Source organism: Vicugna pacos, chromosome 32, assembly GCF_048564905.1.
Source record: "Vicugna pacos chromosome 32, VicPac4, whole genome shotgun sequence".
Lineage (NCBI taxonomy): Eukaryota > Metazoa > Chordata > Mammalia > Artiodactyla > Camelidae > Vicugna > Vicugna pacos.
This window is the reverse complement of record NC_133018.1, coordinates 15,014,354-15,038,771: the sequence shown is the minus strand read 5'-3', so window position 1 is coordinate 15,038,771 and position 24,418 is coordinate 15,014,354. Positions and strand designations below refer to the sequence as shown.

Below are 24,418 nucleotides of genomic sequence, written 5' to 3'. Positions count from 1 at the left end.
CCTAAAGGGCTCCACTAGTGACAAATCTTGGATCCGTGGGACGTAAGAACCACAGGATTGCATGGTCTCAAAATCTTAGAACCAGGGGCATAACCAGGTGGGTGGGGCCCAAAGCTTACACAGCTAGGGGACTTTCCTTAAGAAAAAAGCCTGATGTCCATCAACAGATGGCGGGATAAAGTTGTGGTATATTTATACAATGGAATACTACTCAGCCATAAGAAAAGAATAAAATAATGCCATTTGCAGCAACATGGATGGACCTGGAGATCGTCATTCTAACTGAAGTAAGCCAAAGAGAGAAAAAAAATACCATATGATATCATTCATATGTGGAATCAAAAAAAAAGACACAAATGAACTTATTTACAAAACAGAAACAGATTCACAGACATAGAAAACAAACTTACAGTTACAAGGGGGGAAAGGGGAGGGGAAGGGATAAATTGGGATTTCGAGATTTGCAGATGCTAACCACTATATATAAGACAGATAAACAGCAGGTTTCTTCTGTGGAGCACAGGGAACTATATGCAATATCTTACAGTAACCTATGATGAAAAAGAACATGAAAAGGAACGTACGCTTGTGTATGTATGACTGAACTACCATGCTGTGCATCAGAAATGACACACATTGTAAACTGACTATACTTCAATTAAAAAGAAAAAAGAAGCCTGAAACACTTCCAACATACTTTATTCCCTAGACTTCTTGGCTGGATCTTCCGATCGCCCCTTCATATGACCATTTTGTAATAGCATCATCTAAAGAGAGAAGAGGAAGGTAATTCAGCATTTTCTCTGTGTTGGGTGCTGAGGAGGTCTTGGGGACCTTGTTGAGAGGTCCAAAGGTCCCAGTGAAATGTGAAATTGAAAGGGATCCAAGACAGTGACTGGTTTCAGGTCACTATGGCAAGCCCAAAAGGGACTTGGGAGGACAGGGACGTCCCAGTGTCCCTGGGCTCTTCCTACTGCCCATTCAGAGGGCTTCCTTTTGGAGCTGCACTAGGAGTGGTGTCTGAGCCACGCTGAGCTATTCATGCATAGAATATACCTCATTTGTAGCTGGTGACCTCCCCTCATAACTGCTACCAGCTCGCCTACTTAATGACCCCAAACCCTTGGGGGAAGGCAAGTAGAGGAAATCGGAATGGAAAATATATACAAAATTGCTTTCATTGTTGACAGTCAGAGATATACACAATTGCTGACTTCAATCTTTTTGCAGCATGTCCCTGAGAAAATCAAGCATCAAGGATGCCACAGAACCCTGAGGACTGGGGCTGCTGGAGACCCTGAGGGTACAGAGCTCTGAGGGTTAGGGCTTCGATGGGATGGTGCTGTTGTTGGGGGTGATGGGAGACAGGGAAATGCAGCCTGTACCCCAAGCCTAGCAAAATTTTCTCACATTCCCTTTCTCCCTGGGACCCGAGATGACAGGTAGCAATGTGGTCTAGCGATTCAAATCCCTGATTCATTCTTTACTAGCTGTGTGACCTTGAATGAGTGCTCTCATTTCTCTTGAGTTCCAGGTTTCTCAACTGTAGAATGAACATGATGAAAATGTGCCCACTTATATAAGCAATATAATTCGCATACAGTTCTTAGCACGGTGCCTGGTGCTGGGTTAAACACTCAGTAAATGCTGGGTGTTACTATTCCTGTCCACTATTTCTCACCACCAGAGCCCAGTGAGAGTCCTCTCCCTTGCCCTTGATCCCCAGGAAGGGCTGAGACTGGCTCTCCTAGTGACTCCCTGCATCAGTCACAGCATCTCAGATAACTGAGAAACAGGGATTTGTGTCAATGGCAGCCCTAATTGGTATGCGAGTAAGCTGTCACGATACGGGAAAGGAAAAACTTCCTGGAAAAAGCCTAAATAAAAATATTATAGTCCTTTATATCTGCCTACTGATTAGATTTGCCCCATGAATGGGAAACAGACCCTTCCAATCAACGGAATTTCTATCCCAACCCACTGGCCAGTCAGACCCCAAGTTTCTAACAACACTGGTGCCCTTTCTCAGAGTCTCTAAGAATTTGGGGAGAATAAATCCATCCCATATCTTAACTCTGCTCCTTGAAAGCAGAGACTTTATCTAGGTCATTGTCACTACCCATGCGTCCAGCACCAGGTCTGGCACATGAAACACATTCGGTAAGTATCTTACTGAATATGCGAGTGAATAAATGGAATGCTAACTTTGCAAAGGAAACAACAATCAAAGGAGGTTAGTTCCCAAAGATCAAAGAGAAACTTTCTGACAGCCGAGTATTTTTCCTTGTTTTCTTTTTTGAAACCAACATTTAATAAGCATTAATGGTGGGCCAGGCTCTGGGCTATCACTGCATTTCATCCTCCCAACGACATCTGAAAGCTGCCCTTCACACAAGGCAGCGTGGTCTAACGGTGAAGAGCACGGGCTTTAGAATTAAACTGATGTTCAAATCCTGGCTCCAGAAACCTCTAGTTGTGTGACCTTGATCAATTACTTCCTCTCTCTGGGTCTTTCTGGTCTATAAAATGGGAAGAACAGTATACACCGGGCAAAGTTAACATATTAAACATGCTGATGCATGTGGAGAGTTTAGCACAGTGCCTGGGTCATAGAAGATGCTCAATAGATGATAACTGTTATTTTTCCTGCCCTCTTCCTCTTACGTGGAGAAAGAGCTTAACAGAGAGGCCTCAGATCCTCACCCCAGGATGTGATTGCAGGAATGAAAGGCGATTCCTGTGTGTGGGAGAGGATGACACCAAATCCGCTTCCCTTTCCAGCCAGACACGCTGTTATTACCCATCCAGCCCTTGTCACCCAGGCGGGACCCTGTCACCAGCTTGAGCCTGCGGGGTGTACACAGAAGTACTGGGTCCCTTCAAGGTGGAGGCAGTTAAGAGCAAGTGTGGCCTCTCAACCCTGGTTCACTTTCCTCATCTTCCAGCTGCATCTGGCCACATAATCTTGCAGCCATGCCGTGGAGGTAGACTCCTGCATGGCTACGTGAAGCAAAGCCCCCCGCCAAAGCACACAGGACTAAGAGAGGAACAAGGAATACATGATCGGAGCACGTGAAGCCGCCCTAACTACACTGTCTTCATTCACTGACTTTCTTGTGACACCCAAGATGGTATCTATTCTGCATATTCTTTGAATGTAAATGGTGTGAGTAGCCAGCAGACGCTCTCTATGGTGAGAGAGTATGTTCCTTGGACAAAAGGGGTGCTGGGAATCGATTCTTGTGTCTGAGGGATTTATAAGAAAGAAGATGAGATGTGAAAGAAGCCCCATCTCGCCAGCGGCACTGCCTCCCAGGCTCCCCCATCGGTCACAATCCCAAGACCGTGGAGAGTGCTAAGCTTCCACTGAGGTCTGGCTCGGGCACAATGCCTTCATCTCTAGCTGTTTCTTGAGAAAACTCAGAACAAGCATAATTCCAGCCCACTGGTACGGCTGCCCATGGCCAGATGACTTATAATCACAAAATCCAGGTTCCAATGCCTAACACGTTTTCCGTGTTCTTCTTCTTGCCTCTATTTTCCTAGGGATGTTCCTTGGACCTAGAAACAGTTTAACCCGATTCTGGCTAAAGTTCTGGTCTGGCTTTGCCCAAATGGAGACCAGCACCACCATGATTTTTAATACAGGACCAATCGCTGGACACACGGTTCACCAGGGTTAAATATATTGGAGAGTTCATGGCTCTGGGCCCAGGTCCCTTCCTTTCTAGCGACTAGCTGTGTGAGGGGCGAGAAGAGGATGCTAAGAGTAAATGGTGCTCCGGCTCAGTTACAGATGACCACGCTCTCCCCCGCCAGTCACCTCCGAACGGTTCATCCCTGTCCTTAAAGAGAAGCAGCTAGAGCAGGTTTGCTCGCTCCTATAAAATGGTAGGCTTGGAGGGGTGTAGCCAGAGGTTTGCCCCTCTCATAATTTTCATGTTTCCAGGTGTGGCCTTTTCTTTTTCACTTAAAGGAGTCCCTGTAACACTTCTTGTAAAGCTGGTTTGCTGGTGCTGAACGCGTTTAGCTTTTGCTTGTCTATAAAAATTTTGCCTCTCTGATGTGCCCGCCGGATGTGTTAGGCTCTTTCTAACTTATTAACTCTAATGCTCACAGTGACCTTGGAAGAAAGTTATTTCCCTCATTTTAGAGATGATAAAACGGAGGCTTGGGGAAGTGAAATACAGTATGGTGCTGGGTTTATTCTGCCGTGCCATTCAAAGTATCGTATGTCATACGTACCACACAGAGTACAGTACAGAGCAGAAAGTACCTTTCCAACTCCAGGCACCATTTTTGATGTAGCAAAGGATGTTTAGAAAAAAAATACCTGTTCCACCTACTTCACAGTCTTAGAGCGCGAGAGCACGGCTCAGAGGTGCACACACACATAAAATATCCAGAAAACGTAAAACACTACATTAACACAAATTGTTAGTTGATAAACTAATCAATGGATCGACAAAGAAGCCGTATAGCATGGAGGTTAAGGGCGTGGGCTCTGGACTCAAAGAGGACCGGGTTTGGTGAAGTTCTGACCTCCCTGAACCTCAGTTTCCTCTTCTGCAAAACAGAAACAAGAGCATTCCCTGTCTCATGGGGCTTTGTGAAGCGTTAATGAGTTGGTAAAGTGACTCACACTCTAGTTGCTGTATTTATTGTTGTTGTTGTTACAGATAACTCTATTAGTCCTACTTTTTTCTTCTGTGAAATGGAAAAAATAGTAATTATCCTACCCATCTTACAGTGCTTTCATAATTTGAAACTCTTTTAAAAATGCAATATGCCAATTTTGCTGATAAGATAAATTGCCCCCAAACTTAACAGAGGCTGGACACAGCTGAGAAAAGATGCGGGCGGGAAAAGTCTGAGCTCCCTGAGGCCAGCCCTCCCCGCTGCCTCCAGCCTCTGCGTTCCATTCAGGAGCTCCGGGCGAGACCTGCCACTTTTCTGACTGAGGTCCAGAGCCCCACCGGCAGCAGAGCCGGCTCCTGCAGCCTCCCAGCATCCTGCCGGCAGAACACAAACCCAGAAATAGCTCTCTTGGTGCAGGACATCTCCTTCTCCTCCTCATCCTGCTTCAGCTCCCTGACTTGCCTGAGGAGATCATGAAATGTGTCCGCTCAGCTTGGCATCTGGAGGATCTGCGGGGGACAGGCTGGTCCTTGAGCCCTGTCTTCACCAAGACCGTCCTGTCTTCTGAATCCCTCCCAGGAGCCAACTCCTCTAACACTCGTTGATTCCACAAATGTTTATTATGTACCTAGTTTGTGCCAAGCACTGAACTAGATGCTCTTCCATTAGTGCCCAGCCAAATCTCTCCACTCTCTAAATTCTTTACTCTCCAAACCAACCCACCCCCACCCCGAGGTATATAAGGGAATGCCACAGTTCTAAGTAAATACAGACTGGGTATCAGTTGTGTCCTGGGTCCTGTGCTAGTTGCTGGGGACACGGGGATAAACAAGACAAAGCCCTCTGGCCAGATACATACATTCACACACCCATTAACAGGTTCCCAGGATTGTCTTCTATTGACATTTCTATTCATCAACCTAATGACTTATGTATTTAACAGTAGTTATCAGAGCTGGTTAGCCACGGTCTAGCTTCTTTAGCCTTGGGCAAGTGACCTTACCTTTGCAGTTTTGTTTCCTTATCTGTAAGATGGGGGGAGGTGGTGTTTTGTGATGAACATTAATTGAAACAATGAATGTAAAAAGCACGGCACCAACAGCATAGCAAGTGTTCAATGGTTGATACTTGATCTGATCCTTCCAAAAGCTGCAGCATTCCCTTCCTGGGAAAAATAAATCTATAGCACACATATTGCCACCTTCCTTCCCTGCACCAACGACAGACATCACTAATCGATCGCAGCACTCTTTGCTTCTCATCTCAGATATAGCCCCAGAAGCCATCTCAAAACAGTGCTTCAGGCACCAATCGACTGAAGCTGTTGACACTCTCTATAGAACTGTTTTTGCCATCCTGCCCACTCAGTTGCACTCAGTCCACTCAGAGGTCTGAAGTTTAGCTGACAATCTAATGAGTATCTCTTTCCTCTCTGAACTTTATTCTTGGGTGTTGACTGTAACTTCCTTAGAGACAGAACTACATGGGCACAGGCCCAGAGGCATGCAGGAGGTAACCATTAAATGTAGGTACTGATTGATATGCCTCTGATCAGCAAACTTGGCTCCCATTCTGACTTGTGGAAAGATCTTGAGTAAGTCACTCTTTGTCTCTGGACAATTTTGATAGCTGCTTCTTCTCACAGGTAGTGTGTCAGTAAAACATTGTGACTCCTGGGGCCTTACAAGCTTGGCTCTGAATCGTGGATCCACTTCCTGGCTGTCTTGGAGAAGTCACATAATCTTCCTGAACTTCACCTTCCTCATGTGGCAATTGGAGATAATAATAGTACCCATCTCAAAGGCTTCAAGGGCTTAAAGGAAATATCTTACAGAACTGGGATAGTATTTTGAGACACTGATCTACATGTTTTTTCCTCCCTGTATTTTCCCCTTTTCTCTTTTTTACCATTTAAGCAGATCATGGGTTCTACCCTCATTGCTTCAGGGGAGGCATGTGTCAGGTCTGAAAACAGGAAGAATATGAGTGTTGTTAGCTTTTGCTTTTTTGGAAAAGTCAAAGCCTTTCGGGGAAGGGAATGTATGGACTTCGGAGAGAATCCTGAAGAAACACAAAGGGAGAAAAATTTCTCCAGAGTAGAATGAGATTGCCTCTGTGGGGGAGGGCAGAGAAGAGGAAAAGAGAGTAGAGGGGAGGGGTGGAGACCCACCAGAGAAGAAAGGTTCCACTTGGGCAGGAATGAGGGATGTCTCCATGGTAACACGTGTGAACTGACGCCCAGTGGCCAGAGTCCTGCCATGCTGGGCAACCTTGGGCAGGTAAAATAACCTCTCTGGGCCTATGTTCTCACAATGTAAGGCTGCTTTTAATCACACTACAAGTTTAGCACAAGGAAGTGGAAAATCTTGGCACTTAATCAATATCTATTCCCCCATGTCCTTCCTCAACACCAGTGATTCAGCTAGTTGTGGTCCTCTGCATTGCCATCTCTGAGTTTAGCTCTACTCAGGAAAACACACGAGTAACTACCTCCTTTTGAAGAGTTATTGCTGTTGGTGGATGGTTTGATTATCCTCTTGTTGGGAAGAGCACTTCTAGCAATGAACGGCACGTCCTGCTGGCTGACTCTACTTCTGAGTAACTGCCCAGTGTGAGAAGGGGCCATCGCTACTCCAGGAAACCCCTCACTCAGCCCCACGAGGTCAGCCTCACTGCTGGGCAGCCCCTCCCCCTCGACCTGTGCCCAGTCTTTGGGTAAGCATCCTCTGGAGTGATCACCCAGAGACTTGAAAGCAGAAGAACAGCCAGGAGCGATAGTTTGTGCTCCGTATCTTGCCTCTGGGGAAGGAGGTGTTGGGTAGGAGAGAAGGCAGCGTCAGCGAGCACATCTGGGCCATAATCCTAATTCTGACCCTTACAAGGTGGCAACCTTGGCCAAGTTGCTTAAACTCTCTGAGCCTCACTTCTACCATCTACAAAATGGGGACAGTGGTACCTACCGCATAGGACTGGGGTGTGAATACAGTGACATTATATCTACAAATGGCCCAGCACAGAGCTTAGTTTATGAACAGGAGATATCTAAAATCGCATGGCATTACCACCTAACTTGTATGACCTTTGGCCAGTTGCTTTACCTGTTCAGATTTTAACTCTCTTTTTGACAAAATTAACTCCTGGTCTGCCTGCTAATTGCTAGTTATTCACAGACATGTCTCTCCTACTAGAATGTACTTGAAAGAAGAGAAATTTTATTCATTATTATGCTTAGCATATAGTAGAAGCTTAGTGCTGGGTGAAGGTATGAATGGATAATCAGAGGGGAGATGTGAAATCCCTTTGCACAAATTTTTAAAAAGGATCATGGCAATTGTGATTCTTTGTTTCTGATAAGAATGAACATGTACAATCATTTAAATCTCAATAGCAAAAAGCCCTCAAAGAGAAAAGAAACAAACCTAAGATGCCTAAATTCCTTGGGACCACAATGCTTTAGGTGTCCTGGAAAGAACTAAGTTTGGGAGAACAAGTCCAACCTGTAAGTTCTTGGAAAATAAATGATCTGAGCTGCTATTTCTCATCATCTGTTGGGTGAAATTAATAAACCTTACTTTACCATGACTAAAGGAAAATGGTGAAGAAAGACACAAAGTAGATGCTCAATAAATGTTGGTTGGTTGAGTGGATGGATGGATGGATGGATGGGAGGAGAAGACAGAAAAAGGATGAATGAGCAAATAGCTGGGGAATAGGTGAACGGGTGGATGAAAAAATGAATAAATGAATTAATGATTCCTTGATCAACAGATAGATGTAGGATGGATGGCTAGGTGGTGGATGGATAAATAAATGGATAGAACAATAGCTGACGAGTGAATGTATAATGTGTCAGTCAAGTTCTCAGCAAGCATGAAGTATTGTGCCTATAAAGAGTGACCGTGATTGCATAACGGATGCAGCTTGGGGCAGACAATGCAATTAGAAGCCCCAGATTTCTCCCTCAAGAAAAACTTAATCTCCTTGTTTCTCTCTCTCTCTTCTGTAGGGAAACTTGCTTCCAGGATAGCTGCTTCCTTGTAGTATCAACTCCTTCAATGAGTTTGCTCACCCCAAAATAAAACTGGGTGGTACTAGTGGACATACATCTTGACTACGTTCTCTCTCATGCATCGCTGCGGCATGATGGATGGAGCAATGTAAACGGCTTGTTAAGAACTTCCTTGTTTCCACATGGTATTCCTAATTTTTCTGATCTTTCCTTCCTATGCCAGGAGATTGCCAGAGCAGCTAATTCCAACAAGACTTAGTAAGAGTTGCCAGCATAGGATTCAAATCACCTCTGACATTACCTAGCTGTGTGAGCTTAGACAAGTTACTTACCTCTCTGATCCTTAGTTTTCTCATCTACAAAATGGAAATCGTCATACCATCTAACTACCTCAAAGGATGGGTGAATAGGTTAGGAGATATACTGCAGATAAAGCATTTTGCTCAATGATGGGCATATAGTAAGTACTCGGGAACTACTTATTGTTAAGAGCTATTATAAAACTTTGGCAGATAAAGAAGTGGAAACATTGACAATCATGAGGTCAATGAGAAGTGAACCCTGGGAGTCAGGAGACCTGGGTTCTGATTCACTGTTTTACTCTGGGTCAGCAAATACCTTCTCCTTTCTGAGCCTTACTTTCTCCATCTGTATAATAGCTGAGATTTAGGGTTCTTGATTAAGGGTATTATCCCAGTGTCTTTTTGACCTCCCATTCTAGCAAACTGATTCTGTTCTGAATGTGAGCCTGAATGCTCAAGGGCAACCATTTCAAATAGTCAAACCAGGAATCAGCAATCACCCAAGTTAGAGATTTCCGATGCTGTGTTAGAGATGAGGGCACTGAGGGTCAGGGTAGTGAAGAGACTTGTCCCAAATCACGTAGCTGATAGATGGCGGAACAGATTTCAAACCCAAGGTTACTCAACACAGAGCCAGAACTCATCCAACTATGCGACACCTCTCCCTTGGCATACGTCACAGTTGCATTTGCTTGGTGAATGGGAGCCGATGCCTTCCTTAGGGTTGGATGAGCAGAGGTGGGGTGCGGTGAGGGGGTATGCAGAGTACCAAAGTTTTCCAGACAGAGGGAAGGCAACAGAGTCCTTGGACCAGGGTGGGGATAGCAAACAGCAGGTGGCTTTGATGGCATCTTGCCCAAGCCACAAGATGGGAGTCCCTGTGTTTCTGATGGAAGACATCGAAAGCATGGATGGGAGCACTTAGACCACAGTCTAATTGCCTGCACTCAAACTACCACTGGGGATAGTGTGGGAGTGGATTTGCTAAAGGACCATAAATGCTGTAGACCCAGGGTGGAGCAGCCAGCATTCCAGGGTGCGGATGGGTGCAGTCAGCGGGTGGCAATCCTGTTAGCTCTTTTTCTTTCTTAGAACCCATGACTGCTCTACAACGAACCCAGAGGCTGTGGCATTAACTTTTGTGAGATCTTAGGCAAGTTACTCAACTACTCTGGGCTGGATTCCTTCTATAAAATGAAGTCATGGAGGGCGGGATGCAAAAACTCTTAAGGCCACCCGACTCTCCTAGTGGCAAGATGTCCTTTCTTGGAGGGTCATACACAACCATCCCATGGAAAGAAGGTTTCCAGACTCATGCTCCTCCCACTGCAGTCTGGGGCCTGTTGCCCCTCATCGGGCCCTGCAATGATGGGGTATATTTCTTCCCAAGGCTCCTGGGCTCTAAGCCCCTCTTGCAGTTTTGGGGTCCTACTCCAATCTCTCTCTTCCCCCTTGGCCATTAAAGGGGATGTCACTCTAAGGGATGTCTCCACTTAGAAACAAGAGCATACACTAGGGCAGCTGAAAAGATGAGGCTGGTACGCTCAGTGTAAAGAAAGACGGGGGTTTTAAGGGGGTTCACACTGGCAATGCAGCCTGGTCAGCGACCAGAGATGGTCATGCTGTTCCTCCCCTGGCCTGTGGATCCATGGTCAGCGCACAAGCTCCTGGGGTCAGAGAATTTGTCTGCATTGGGATGGGGACACTAAACTTGAGCCAAGAGACCCAGGGTTTATTCTGGGTCTTTATAAGACCTGGAGGTTCAGTTTCTTCTTCTGCAAAATGGACATAAAACTGGCACTTACTGTTGTGAGAATCAAATGAGATCAACAGTAATTGTTAAACCACCACTACAGCAATAATAACATATCATTATTTCATGATGTGACTTTAGGCAAGTCATTTTATGTCTCTGAGACCCACGTTCCCTATTGGTAAACTGGGAATAAGTTAATTTTTCTGCCTTCTTCTCCAAGGAACTCTGAGCAGTGTGGTGTCTTCGAACTGGGTGTCAGGTGACCTACATTTCAGCTAAACCTCTGGCATTCACATTTGGGTGCTCCATGAAATGCCCTGTGCTCTCTCTGCCTCCGTCTCCTCATCTATAAAATAAAGAGGCTGTATCTGAGTCCCTTAAGTGTCCCCTCTGGTCCTCCCATCCTGACCACAGATGAGGGGATGCTGATTTCTGAGGAGCTGGTCATTGGGATGCGCTACCATGATGACGGTTTCCTGATAAAAATAACTGTCCATGTGGTGGATCCTTGCCCGGAGCCTACCTACTCTCTGTGGAGTGGGCTGGGCCCCAGAATCACTTGCCACCTGGCCTTGGAAGGGAGGCTGGGCAGGAGGCTGGCCAAACAAAAGCCTCCTTATTGGCTGAAAGCTCTGAAATATGATCCTGGGAACAGCCAGAGCTGTTCACCTGCTCTGCTAGGCACAGATGGACATCTCATCAGGGTCCCCAGACCAGGCTCCAGGCAGCATATGCCACAAAAGGTCTTTATGGGGCAGGATGCCATATCTCACAGTGAGGGGCAGGGTGGCAAGAGAGAGCGGTGTCTGGTGTCTCGGTCACAGCAGGGAAGCTCAAACACAAACTGGACGTTGGGCCGACACCACTTCCCTGAACTCAGAGCTCACCCAGGCTGACTCGGGCTACAGGCCTTAAGCAAGACCTGCCCCTCTTGGGGGTCTCAGTCTCCCCATCTGCAAAGTGAGGAGCTGAGTTATGTCAGTGGGCCCTGCAGGTCTTTTGATCTCGTGTCTCTCTAAGAAAAAACCCTTTTATGAGTGTATTTATTTATAAATTATGTATGCAGCCTGTTGTTCCAATACATTATGAATATTATAAAACATACCTCTCAGTCCTCCACATGTAAAATGAGATGTGATGATCTCTAAGGTCCCTTTAGCTACAAAATTCTGATGATGTTCTTCTCAGGTCTCTGAGTTTCCTCACCTGGACCATGTGCTTATACCTGCAAAGCCTCGTTAATTATTCATTCAACAAACATTTAAAGATTCCCCAATCATGGGTCACTGTTCTAGGTGCTGAGATAAAGCAAGGAATGAGACAGACATGGTCTCCACCCTCGGTAGTTCAAAGGGTTCCCCTGTGAATTAAAGGAAATAACACTGCCGTTTCTTGAATATTGGAAATTCCATGCAGTTCAGATTATTAGGTGTGAAAATGATTTGATGAGGGGTAAGTATTACAATTCATGCATTCAACCAACATTTGTTTGGCCTGCCTGCTATGTAACAAGTGAAAGAGATACACCAATGAGCAAATAGCAAATAGACACAGTCCTCATGATACTCTCAGTCTACTAGGAGAGGTACACTTTAACCAAGGATCCCACAAATCAATATAAAATTACAAATGTGTTGAGAATCAAGAAAGGTATTGTAGTGAGAAGAAAGTTTATAATGCCAGGTGTGACCTAGTCTAGGGCATTGTGGGAGGATTCCCTAAGGAAACCACACTTGGGCTGAGATCTTAAAGTGGACTAGGTGTAAATTAGGCACCAGGGGAGAGGGAGAGCTTCCCTGACAGCCTGTGCAAAGGTCCTGTGGCAGGAAGGGCATGGAAAATTTGAGTAACTAAAAGGAATGGGATGCAGCTGGAGCAGATGGAGAGAGGGGCAGCATTTGAGAAATGATCTTGGGGAGGTGGGCAGGAGCTGAACCACAAGGAGACTCTAGGCCTTGGCAGGGAGTCAGCCAAAGCCTAAAGTCCTACAAACCAAGGGACCATGATGGAGGACTTTAGATGGGGGTAGGGAGGATGTACATGGTCTGCCTGCTTTTCAAAGAGGTTCTTCAGGCTCGATGTGGAGATGGGTAAGGACAGAGGAAGATAGCATTACTGAGAGTGATGTGAGATGAGCTTACAACAGTGGCAACTGTCTAAGATGACTGGACATAAAGTAAGATGATCAAAACACAACAAAACACTCATGACCTGAAAATCCAAACCATGGTGACAGGATGTATCTCAGTGAGAGAAGAACATAGTTGTCATTGGGCAGACCTGATTTCGATCCTGGTTTCATGCTTACAGACTATGTGACCTTAGTCAAGTCACATTTTGCCTCCCTGGTCTCAGTTTTTCCTCTTCTGCAAAGTGTCCTTGACTAGAAACATGTCAGTTAAGAGCTCTGGGCTTTTATATCAATTATGACTTTTAGCAGCCATGTGCCCATGAGCCGGTCATTTCCACTCTCTGAGCCTCAGTTTCTGCACCTGTAAAATCCAGTCTTGAAAATACCTCTCCCCTAAAGTTATTGTGAGGATGGAATGAGAGAACCGATGAAATGTGTTTAGCACAGGGCTGGGCACATAATACTGCAGGGAGCTCAGCACACATGTTCCCACCATGAGTGAGCACGCACACACGCCATGAACACACACACTTCAGGCCCAGATGGCACCTCTCTTCCCGTAGGAGTGGTAACTGTCTTGTAAAATTCCAGCTCACTTGCCTAAGCTTAACTTTTAATGAAGCCAGAGAACAGGGATCCGTTGGTGTTTCTGCTCAGCGAACCTGTGAGCGGGATGTAAGCCCTGGGAATCCAACAACTAGGGGATTCCCCTGATAAGAAACATTTGCGTCCAGAGGATCTTAATATTTGTTTTGAACAGACACATGGAGATGTGAATTACTTAATGACTGTTTTAGGGTTCGGCACTGTTCTTGTATTTGGTTTGGCTTTGTCTCTATGACATCTTAATTCCCTGTTTCATTTCACGGAGCTCTACGTACAGGCTGTGGCATATGCGAGATCCCTCAGCAAAATCTCAAATGGAGATGGGGGAGGGAGGGAAAGAGAGAGAGAGCGAGCAGACTGTAGCTCCCAGGGTGTGCAGTGAATGTGGGGCTGCCGGGCAGCAGGGATAGTCTACATTTGCACGCATGGGTAGGAGAGCTACTTGACCAAGCCTTCACTGTCATGGGAACAAGATCTGCCACTGCTATTTGGAAGTCTATGCAATGTCTTTTTTAATTTCCTAATCTGATTGATCACAACCAGAGAGATTGTAAATTTCATGCTTGTCCACAATGCATGGAGGGGCCCAGCCAAGCTTCTGACACTGCTGTTCAAAATCATCCCTGGCTGCATTAGAGTCAGAAGAGAGGAGCCAAGAGAAGTAGATCAGACCCAGGACCCTGACTGACAGGGCAGGAGGCCCCCTTAGACCTGCTCCCCAGCCCAGGAGCTGAGGATCTGCGAAGTCCTTAAATGTTTTACAAGGCCCTGCTTGATCTGTTTCCTGCCTACATCTGGGGAGTCACCTGCTGTCAGTCTCCCCCTCACCTGCTCTGCTCCAGCCACATTGTTTTCCTTGCTACTCCTCAAACACACCAAGCATGCTTCCACCTCAGGGCCTTTGCACATGCTGTTCCTTCTGTCTCAAATGCTCTCCCCCCAGTTATCCTCATGGGTGGCTCCCTCTCTTCTCCAGGTCCCTGACCACTCCATCCAGTCTCCTCCCTCACCCTCTACCCCATTCCCCTGCTTTTAGTCTTCTTTAAAGCACTTACTATACCTGATCTTTTATGATTTATTTCTTTGTTTATCTTTCTCCCCATGACAGCAGGTGCTTCGTGCTCTTCACTGCTATATCGAGAAGGAGCTCAATAACACTGCTGAATGAATGAAAGCACAGCTTTGTTTCTCAGCTATTCGCAGCTCCTTCTACTTTGTGCATTCATGCCCTGTGGTTTATTTTCTCTTGGATGTGTACGGGCTCACTCTGGTCTCCCCACCGCCAGTGGTTGCTCAAAGAATGCAGACAGGATTTCGTTTTAGCCGGAACTGGACCATGAAGGACAGGAAACCTAATGGCCCACACCAGAGTCTGTATCCTTGAGCCTCCATCAGGGGAGTTGGGAAATTTATATAATAAGTGCAGTTCCTTTCCAGGGCCTTCCGTCATTAGCAGTGACTAGGATCCCCCAACAGATAGTGCCCCCTCCAGAGAGTTTAGCCTACTTTTTCTTCTGGGAAGAGAGATCTTTCTTGAGACTCTGTTGGGCATAAAAGGCCTTATTCATTCTGACTATTCCTTGCATTTGTAGGTAAAATGGATGAAATAAAAGAATCATTCCACTTCACAGATGAGATAACTAAGGATTACTATGCACCAGTAAGCAAGGGACTCCATGCCTCACTGCGGGTCTCCCCTTCCTCTGGCTTTCCACATCCCCCTTTCTTTTCTCCTGCCTATATCACTGTACTTAAGATTGCCTCGTGTCCTACACGCTCCTGTTTAAGTCTCCCGTTGCCGCTAAATTCCGAGGCCCTCAAAGAGAAAGACTGCATTTCATTCATCTTTTCCTCCCTGATGGGCCTGGCATGCGGTAATAATAAAAACTGTAATTCATTATTAATAGGAAGCGTTAACATCGATGGAGCCCTCACTGTGTGCCAAACAGCACTTCCCATAAATTAGTTCATTCAGTCCTCTCAACAGCTCTTGGAGGTGGCTGCTATGATTAACCCCATTTTATGGATGAGGAGACTGAGATGGAGACGGTCGAGTTCCTTGCCAAAAGCCACGGAGCCAGTAAGCGCCTGCAAACAGTAAAAGGAAACCATTCTTTTGATTAGACTGTCTTCGGGGCCTGTCGGATTTTTAAAACAGCTCTGTCCAAATCTCCACTGGCTCTTTAGGCAACTGTAGTGAGAATGATCTTGCTACAACCCCGTGAGATGGGTATTTTACCACTGGGGAAACCGAGGGGTAGACAAGTGGAGTGACTGGCAGATTCCGAAGCTAGGGCGAAGCCCAGTAGGATTTCAGCCAGGGCCAGTCTGACTTCAGGGCCCAAGCCCTTCACCGCTCTGCCTCTTCCAACCCTGGGAATATTCTCTCCGCTCAGAGAAAGTCTTAGTAACGAGCAACTAAAGGACTCCGGTTTTGTTAAGCCCCTGTGAACTTTTCCACCTCACAGGAAGGTAAGTCCAGCCACTCTGGAAGAAAGGCTATTGTAAAACATGTGAGGTGCCCATGGGACAGAAGGTACATGACCCAGGCTTCTCTCCTCATCCCAGCAGTTAGGCTTTTAGGGATGTACCCCCTTTCTGGCGGCCTGGAGTTGGGGTGAAGTTAATGGAGACCCCAACAGACCTGGAAAGCACTTCTGGGTGGCATTAAGTTCAACCTCCTGCCCCCATACCAGCCGACATGTCTACTCACCCAGCCAGACACACATCTCTATCTAGAGAGCTTCATTCTGATACTAGCGAGAGTCAAACCTATTTGCTATGCGTGTGTGTGTGCCTCCCGGGTTCCACTGATCAGCATCCTTGGCATGTCAGGGCAGGGGGTGGGGCTGGGAGAGGGCTAGTCTGATGCTGGATCTGAACCATGCGTACTCAATCAATTAATGCATCCAACTTTCACTGAATATGTCACCTCAGCCCAGGTCTCTAAGAGCACTGCTGTGGAGTGAACACAGCTGTGACAGAAATGATCCCCTCACTGACCCTTGTACACCATTCAACAAATTTCACCTTTCAGAAGGAGAAAGGTTTGACCCAAACAATAACACTCCCTTCCCAGAGAAAATGTTCATTCATCGCAGGGCAAGCATTTCCCTCCTGACCCTCTGTCTGCTGGCTTTTAACCACAGACTGTCAGGAAATCGCCTCCCAACAGCCCCTCGCCCTGCTCCCAAAGACAGAGTCAGCACAAATGTGCTAACTGATCTTTTGGCACAAAGGGAAGTCTTGAATTAAATGGTTCAAAGGCATTTTTTTTCCTGCCTTACAATTTGGCCACCTTTCCCTTTATGCAGTAAAATCTCTAATAGTTTGGAATTTATGACCCTTTGGACAGGGACTGGGCTGAAGTCTGCTTCTGGACTCTTCTGCATAGAAAGGATTTTCGAAGAAAATTAACAGCTTGCCAAAAGCATGGTAAACGGAACACTTATTCTAGATAATAGGACCACCTCTCTAACCCTTTATGAACTCTCATGTGTCCACAAACGATATGCTAATTACAAATGATTTTTACATGTTCGTTAAGTCCTCCGCTTCCGTTTGTTGATATGATTACTACAGTTTGAGCTGGCCTCAAACACTAGGTTTTCTACTTTGAGTCTAAACTTCCCTGGTACAAACTTTTATGGACTAAGCAATTAACAAAGAGAATTAATTAATCCCGGGAAGATGATGATTCTTCTTTGGTAGGGACAAAAGAGGGGGTCTCTTACACTCCAAGTTTCTTATTGATTCACGCTGGCTCTTTTCCAGCTGGTACAGGATGAGGTTTGACTACACCCTACATCCTGGTTTGCTTGAGATGGTCCCTGTTAGAGCTTCTATCCTAGAATAACCACTCCCAGGCAACCCTCTTCACTTTTGATTATGAACTATAAATTACATAGTCACTCTAGATTTGATGAACTAGAGGTTAAAACTGTGGTTTTCAAGGAGTTTGAGCCTGCTCTAGACTGGCAATACCTGGTCATCTCTACACAAACCAAAAGAACATTTCATAAGGATGTTGTACCAATTAATTCTGAATCCGGATAATTCTTCACCAGCCCTCCACCCCTGATGGAAAGAGTCAGATAAGAAAGCAGCTAACCTGCCCTCAGGGAAGGAAATATGGGACCCCTCTCACCCTACCCACCCCATCTCAGTGCAGTTAGTTGCCTGTCAGTAGTTGAAATCTCACAATTTTTACTGTCAACATTATTCGGGAGAGAAATGGGTAGGCATGAAAAACACAATACTGAAGGCACTGTTGATTTCCCTTGGCCATTACAGCTCTGAGCTGTTTGTTTTAGAGGCAGTGTCTATTAAACAATCACTATGCCCCTCACACCGTGGGAAGGGCTTTACCCGGCTAAGTCCTCCTAACTCACAGCCTGCCATGGCTACTATTATTATTCCTATTTTCAAGCTGACAAAACAGGCTCAGCAAGGTAGAGCCACTTGACCAGGGCGCTCTGCTAAAATGATAGATTCAGGACGGGAATCCAGGTTCGTCTGAAGCTCAACTCTGAGCTCTTAACCACTGTGATATACTGCCTCCCACTCTGCTACACTGTTCTGATATTTGAGTCAGACATCTGCTTGCAATTTGATACATTATAAAGATATTGCCTCATCGAGTATGCCTCACAGAGGGGGAGAGGGAGGGAGGGGCTAGGGGATGTTCTGCCTGGAGTGTGGCTGTATGATGTATGCATGTTGCTATGAAATCAGCGAACTGAATGTAAGCTTCTATCCTGGCACTAAATTATCTTCAGAGATAGACTTAAAATATCTGAGGAAGTTCATCAGGGAGAAGCCCTCATCTGTAAGCAAATATTAAGTGTGTAACCAACAAGACTGGCTGGTGGTTCATCCTCCTGTACACAGCTACTTGGGCAGATCTGCTGACTGTGAACTGGGCTTGACTCGTGTAACTAAACAACATTTCTGATGAGAGCAAGTCCCCAGATTGCCTGGAGAGAAAGTGCTGGGGCCCAGCAGATGCTATGCCCCAGCCTCTGACCCTTTCCTTCTGCTTTAGAAACATGGTACTTTCATCCTTAAGTAAATATCGAACATTAAAAAGGAGGCAGAAACTGACCATTGCTGGGTGTAGCTGGCTTGGGTGAGAATGGAGATGATTCAGGCTTTACATCCAGTCTGTTAAAAGGCAACTCAAACCCAGCCCTTCCTGAAGACTTGAATACAAATGTTCCCTGCTCGCTCTCCACCCCAAACAAGGAGTAACAGCTATGAAACTGCAATCTATTCTACAGAGAAGCCACGCCTGTTATAGAAGTCTTACTGAAGAGGATCCTTTCAACATAAATTAGGGACTGTACGCTCAGACTTTTACCTCAGGAGTGGTTTTCGGGGGAAGGAGACTCGGGATGTTGGAAGACACAGGGGGTGAAATGATACCTTGGTGCGGAGGGCTGGCTATTGTAAGAGTCTCATATGAATTAAGTTAGGATTTGCACAAAGCTACAGAAAGCATGAGGGTTGGGAGACCTTGTGAGCAATTCATAAGACTGAGAATATGACTAAGAAAAAGCCATCACAGTAACAGACTGGCAGGCAAAAGGTGGCGGTGCCAAGCAAGGTGGACATCAGGCAAGCTTTTCTGAATTAAAATACCACCAGGAACCTGCTCTCCCCTCCCTGCACCCCTGGAATATATGGACGACTCTGGACCAACTGCCACACTCCTAGTTTCCAATGAAATTTCCTCTAGTCCTTTGTGCAAGGGCATGTTCTTTGGCCAACACAGCCCCTGATTTGCCAACAGTAGGTGCACTCCAAAGGTGGAACGGATGGCAGAAACCCAGGGGGATAAAACCGCTGTTGTCAAAGCTCTCTGCAAAGACCCTCCTTCCAAGCAGAGCAACACCAGCTTTTGGTGGCATTTGGTGTTACCGTCCCCCTTCTGCAGCCTGTGTCAGAGGATGTCCCCTCATCCCATCCACAAACACTGGCTGCTGCTGCTGCTCGCAGCCTGCCACATCCTGCTGACCGCTCATATTTCTAGTCCACCCATTTCCAATACAGGGCACATATTTTTCTGAAGACCTGTATGAGCCAGGTCCCTATCAGACTATGAAAAGTTCTCCAGTGTGAGTTTGATTCTTCAGATATGATTCCCTGTCAGTCCTCCACCCCACACCCACTAGAAAGTTCAAATTCAGTTGTGCTAGAGCAGGCGTTCTGTCCGAAGAACTTTCCCAGACGTGTTGTCAATCTACTCCCTAATATAGCCTGCCAGGATTAATAAATCCTGCAGTAGTCGCCTCTGCCTGGTCCACTTCTTTCTTTTTCTGCCACCAACCACTCATTCAACACCAGCAAAAGATGAGTTTTTTTACAGTCTTGATTTTCCCTGAAAGAGGGCACAGCTTTCTTCTTTGCATTCTCAAACGCCTCTAAATTGAATGATTTATGAACAGAATTGGGTTTTCTCTGTCCTGGAACGCTTCTGTTTTCCCCAACCTCCTTCCTCTCCGTTTCACCCCATATCCTCTTCTCACTCTTTCTGCCTTTCTTTCATTTTTGCCCTTTTCCTCCATCCATCACACTATTTCCACCACCATCTAAGGAGCTGTTACGCCTGACTTCAAAGCAATCAGATTCTTTTCGAAAAACCAAATAAAACTCTTCCGAGGCATCTTCATGATCTTGGAAGGCTCCTCCCTGACTCTTGAGCTCAGAGTCCTGGTTTTGGAGGCTGGAGATGAGATAATTCAGCAGCAGCCAGAAAGGCGAGGAGGAGGGTGCTGTTTAGGGTGTATTTGAGGGAACAGCATATGGGCTTTTGTCAAAACGTTCAGAGCTCGCTAGTTTCGGAGCTGAGTATAGAAATGTGCCGCGCTCTCTGAACAAGGCTCGAGCTAGTTCAATCCTCATCTTCTCTTCTTGTACGACACCCCCAACCACCTCAAAACCACCATTCCTTCACCCCCAACCTCTGAGCTCTGTGATACCAAGAAAAGTTTCTCAGTCAAGTCGTCTCCCACCTACACTGCACCCCCTTTCCTGGAAGACAGCAAAACCTCTTGAATAGCCCCTGCCAGGTCAGCTGCTTTAGTGTTGCTCCCCCTAAGGACTCCCCGTCCCTTCTCAGAGCTTCCACCTCAGACAAGCAATTAGTTCCTATGTTCCAGCGGGAGATACACAGAGTGGTGACGGGAAAAGACAGGCGCCCTGGCCCAGCTGCCTGCATCCACCCCTCAGGGCTCTAGGGCACAGGCCAGAAAGGGGGACCCTCGGGGTCTTCCCTTTTAAGCACGGGGTCATTACCTTGGCAGCGGCTTGCGGGCCGTGATACTAGCGACAATGATGCTCTCAGGACGCGGAGTGGCCACGGCTTTAAAGGTTCCTCGCCAGAACTTCTCAAAAAGCTGTTTCTCTCCTTGCTGAACGCTCGCCATCGCCAACCCAAAGGGCCCGGGGCTCCCGGGCGCTGTCCGAAGTGCTGAAACGTGGATTCCAAACGGGCACACCCGCCTCCGGTCTCTGTCCGCGTGAAACCGACAGGGGTGGAGTGGGAGAGATCGGGGTTCAGGGCGGGGGATGGGGCGCCTCAGCCCGGGCAGGCAGGGGAGAAAGAAGGCTCGTTGCCGGCTCTCTTCGCCTTCTGGGTTGGCTCTGGGCTGCGCTCTGAGCTTGCGGAGCCTCCGCGCCCCAGTAAGGGAAGAGAGGGTTGGCTTTCTCGGCAGAGCCGGAGAGAGGAGGCGACGGGGTCGGCGGTGTGTGCGTGCGCGTGTGAGCTCCGGCGCGCCCGGGTTTTGTCTCTCTCACAATGTGACGTTGGAAGAGGAGGCTGGTCGCGCGAGCTGCACTTTCCTCCCCCTTCTCCCTCTCTCCTCCTCCCCGCAACTCCCCCCTCCTCTGTCTCAGCCTCCTGCCGCCATCTGCATAACAAAAGCCCGCAGGTCTGGGGAGGAGAAAGGGCGGGGCGTGCGCCTGTCACCAGAGCCCCGCGGCTACGGAGTTGCAGCCCTGACCCTGAGAGAAGCAATCCCGGAACCCGAACTGAACCAGGCTGGAGATCCTGCTTCCCACCTCCTTTTCCTCCCCCACCATTGCAAGATTTCCCCCATCCTTTCTCGCGTGCCCTCTGGGCCCGGTCACCTCCCTTCCCAACCCCTTCCCAAGTCTAGTAGAAGATCTTTTATTGAGGAGAGGAAGAAAAACTTAATCTATCCGCCTCGGCCAACCTCCCCCCACCCCACACTTCTGGGAGGGACTATCTACAGCAGCGGGGGGGCGGGGGTCTCCTGAATTCCACTTTGCGCCTGGGCGCCGCGAAATCCCCACCACCCAGAAAGTGCCATTTGATGGACAATCCGTCACCAATTCGGCCTCTCGCCATCTGCCGAGCCGGCCCCCGCCCGCAGAGGGGTGCAGCGTTACATCTGTGCATGCAGCGCTCTAAGGAACATCTTTTGTGCCTCGCAGCCAGCCAGACCAACGTCGCCGGTGCTAAACCCATCCAAAGGAGGAGTTGCCCAGATCCCAATCCATCCACTTCTGGGGAACTCGGCTGCAGCCACTTTTTTCTTAATACAGCTTGTCTCGGGGGGAAATCTGCAGATTATAGGGGGGTAGTTACTTTTCTGTCTATCTCTCACCATCTTCTACTCTCTCCCAGTCTAATCCTAATCCCAGAGAGTGGAAGTTTAGAATCACAATAAAACCTAGACTCAGAGGATCTGGGCAGAATTTCTCTACTTCATCTGCAGGGTTTTTGTTAGGAAGGGAGATGAGGGACCCCTCAGCCCATCTCTCCCATGGAGGGAGTCCTTTCATCTCAGCAGAGTTGTTACTCCCACTCCTCAGATTGCACATTCCTGGAAGGAGGCTTCGCCAAGTCTTAAAGGCCTCTGAGCACCTGACACTGGGTCTCTGCCACAGCGGAAATAAAGTGATGCTTCTTGCTAATGGTGTTAGTGAAGGGGACCCAAGGGACCAGGGCATCAATGTGAATTTCAGAAATTCTTTGAAAGGGGATGGGGGTAGGGAATAGGAGAGAAAGGGGAGGAGGAAGGCAGAGGTAACTCTGGAGTAACCGAGTATCCATCCAGAAGTGTATCTACCTTTGGGTATGTGTGTATTTGGATATTTACGTGTCTGCTTGTGTGAGTGCTCAAGAGCGCTGCTCGCTCTGCAGTGACCCCTTCTGGTCAACAACAAGAGATGCGTTTGCTGGCCTGCCAAGAGGTGGAGGTAGGGATGGGGAGCTTGGAGGTGGAAAACAGTGCAGACTAGGTTCAGATGTGTTCCCTTCTCTCCCTCCTGTCCCAAATTCCCCACTCTCTGATCACTCTCAGGCACTACTTCCCACCCTGAAGTTGATGTCATTTTTGAATGCCATTGAGAATTGGCTCCTTAAGTAGCCTGGGATATTTAAAACCATCCTTAGTCATGACATTTGGGGTCTGAACTGAGTCAACTACTTGCAGTGAAGAGGTAGTGGAGATCCCACCCCAACAAGATCAAGCGGCATTTCCCTACCTGTTCCTGTTCTGAGTTCTTAGAGTGTTGATAAAGTTTCCATTTGTACAAAATTGCCTCCTTTGAACCCGAGTAGTAGCCAGGTAAGGAGCCAGGGGAAGCTGTTCTATTGTAATTTAAGGGTCAGAAAGTTGAAGTGTAGGATGGTCAGGTGACTTGCCTAAGGTGATTCTACAGGGAGCAAAAGAAGCCTGTACAGAATACAGTTTCTGTTTTTGCTGGGGTGATGGGGTCCTTGGGATGGTGTGAAAACTATCAGATACCTAAGGAGTTACACACACACACACACACACAGTGTTAAGATTTCTAAGTTGGGACTCTTGAGTGATACATTCAGAGCCTTGAAGCCAGACTGCCTGGGTTCAAATCCCAGCTCTGCCATTTCCTAACTGTGTGATCTTAGAACAATGACTTCACTTGTCTGTGCTTTGGTTTCTTCATCATTAATATGAAGATTCTGTAAAGATCAAATATCACGTGTGTAAATGGACTTTAGGTCTGGCTTCTCCAATATGACTCAAACTCCAATTCCTCCATCACTTTATCAGTATATAACCATCGTGTTCTCTTTCCTTCAGGATACAGCTCTCTGTTTTCCCAGGTGCAAGCAGCCCACCTCATAAACTGAGACCTACCAATATGCTGGTTAATGTCACAGACATGTGGCACAGTTGCTGCCTATTCTCTGTGCTATGCTGGTGACAGACATCACTAGTCAATCACAGCACTCTTTCTAAGACAATACCTCAGAATCCTTCTCAGCACATTCTTTAGATAGCCACTACTAGTTGGTTGGAGTTGGCATTCCAATTAAAATCAGTTTGCCTGCCACATCAAGAGGGAGCTTCCTTATCTGACTGGCATTGCTCTCTTATTAGAAAAAGGGGAGACCAGGGAGAAGCGACTCTAGGATTTAGAAGCCCAGGCACTCTAGACCAGAAGCTAAAGAGAAGCTTATGCATCCTTCTCCCTGATGGTCCAAAAAAGCAGCACCACCAGCTCAGGGAAACAGCTACCCCTCCTCCCGAGGCAGTTCAAATCCTACTTCACTGACACTACAGTGCTACCTGGGGTAAACCCCTTCCTCTCTTAGCCCATATCTTCCCTGAGTACAATACGGCTAATCATTATCTACCATCATCAAGGGACATCAGGGTCTTTGACAGTCTGTACCCATTTCCAAAAGGCCAGTGAACAGTGAGTGATTCAAATAATTACTGAGATAATGGGAAATATGGTAATGAGACCAATTCATCTGTCTTTGTGCCCTTAAACTGGATCATGCTAAACTACTCAAATTGCAAGATTCTGTATTTCTTCATAGAGACTTTTGGGGAGAAAACTGTACGACTCAAGGTCTACTAATTGAAAGTTACTTCTTGAAAGTTCTACTTTGTGTCTAATCTGAATCCCACTTTGCTGTTTATTGTCCATTTCTCTTCTAGAGTATAAGTATACAGTGT

The 24,418-nt window shown here is 46.9% G+C and overlaps 1 protein-coding gene across 1 annotated transcript in view; it reads right to left on the bottom strand.

Moving 5' to 3' along the window:
* The window catches only part of SRRM4 (serine/arginine repetitive matrix 4), a 141,740-nt gene extending 120,493 nt beyond the window's left edge, over positions 1 to 21,247 (bottom strand). The window contains exon 1 of the mRNA XM_031670023.2: positions 20,739 to 21,247. Coding sequence (XP_031525883.2) covers positions 20,739 to 20,869 — 131 coding nt within the window. The 5' untranslated portion in view covers positions 20,870 to 21,247. The remainder of the gene's footprint in view (positions 1 to 20,738) is intronic.
* Between the last annotated feature and the right edge of the window lie 3,171 nt (positions 21,248 to 24,418).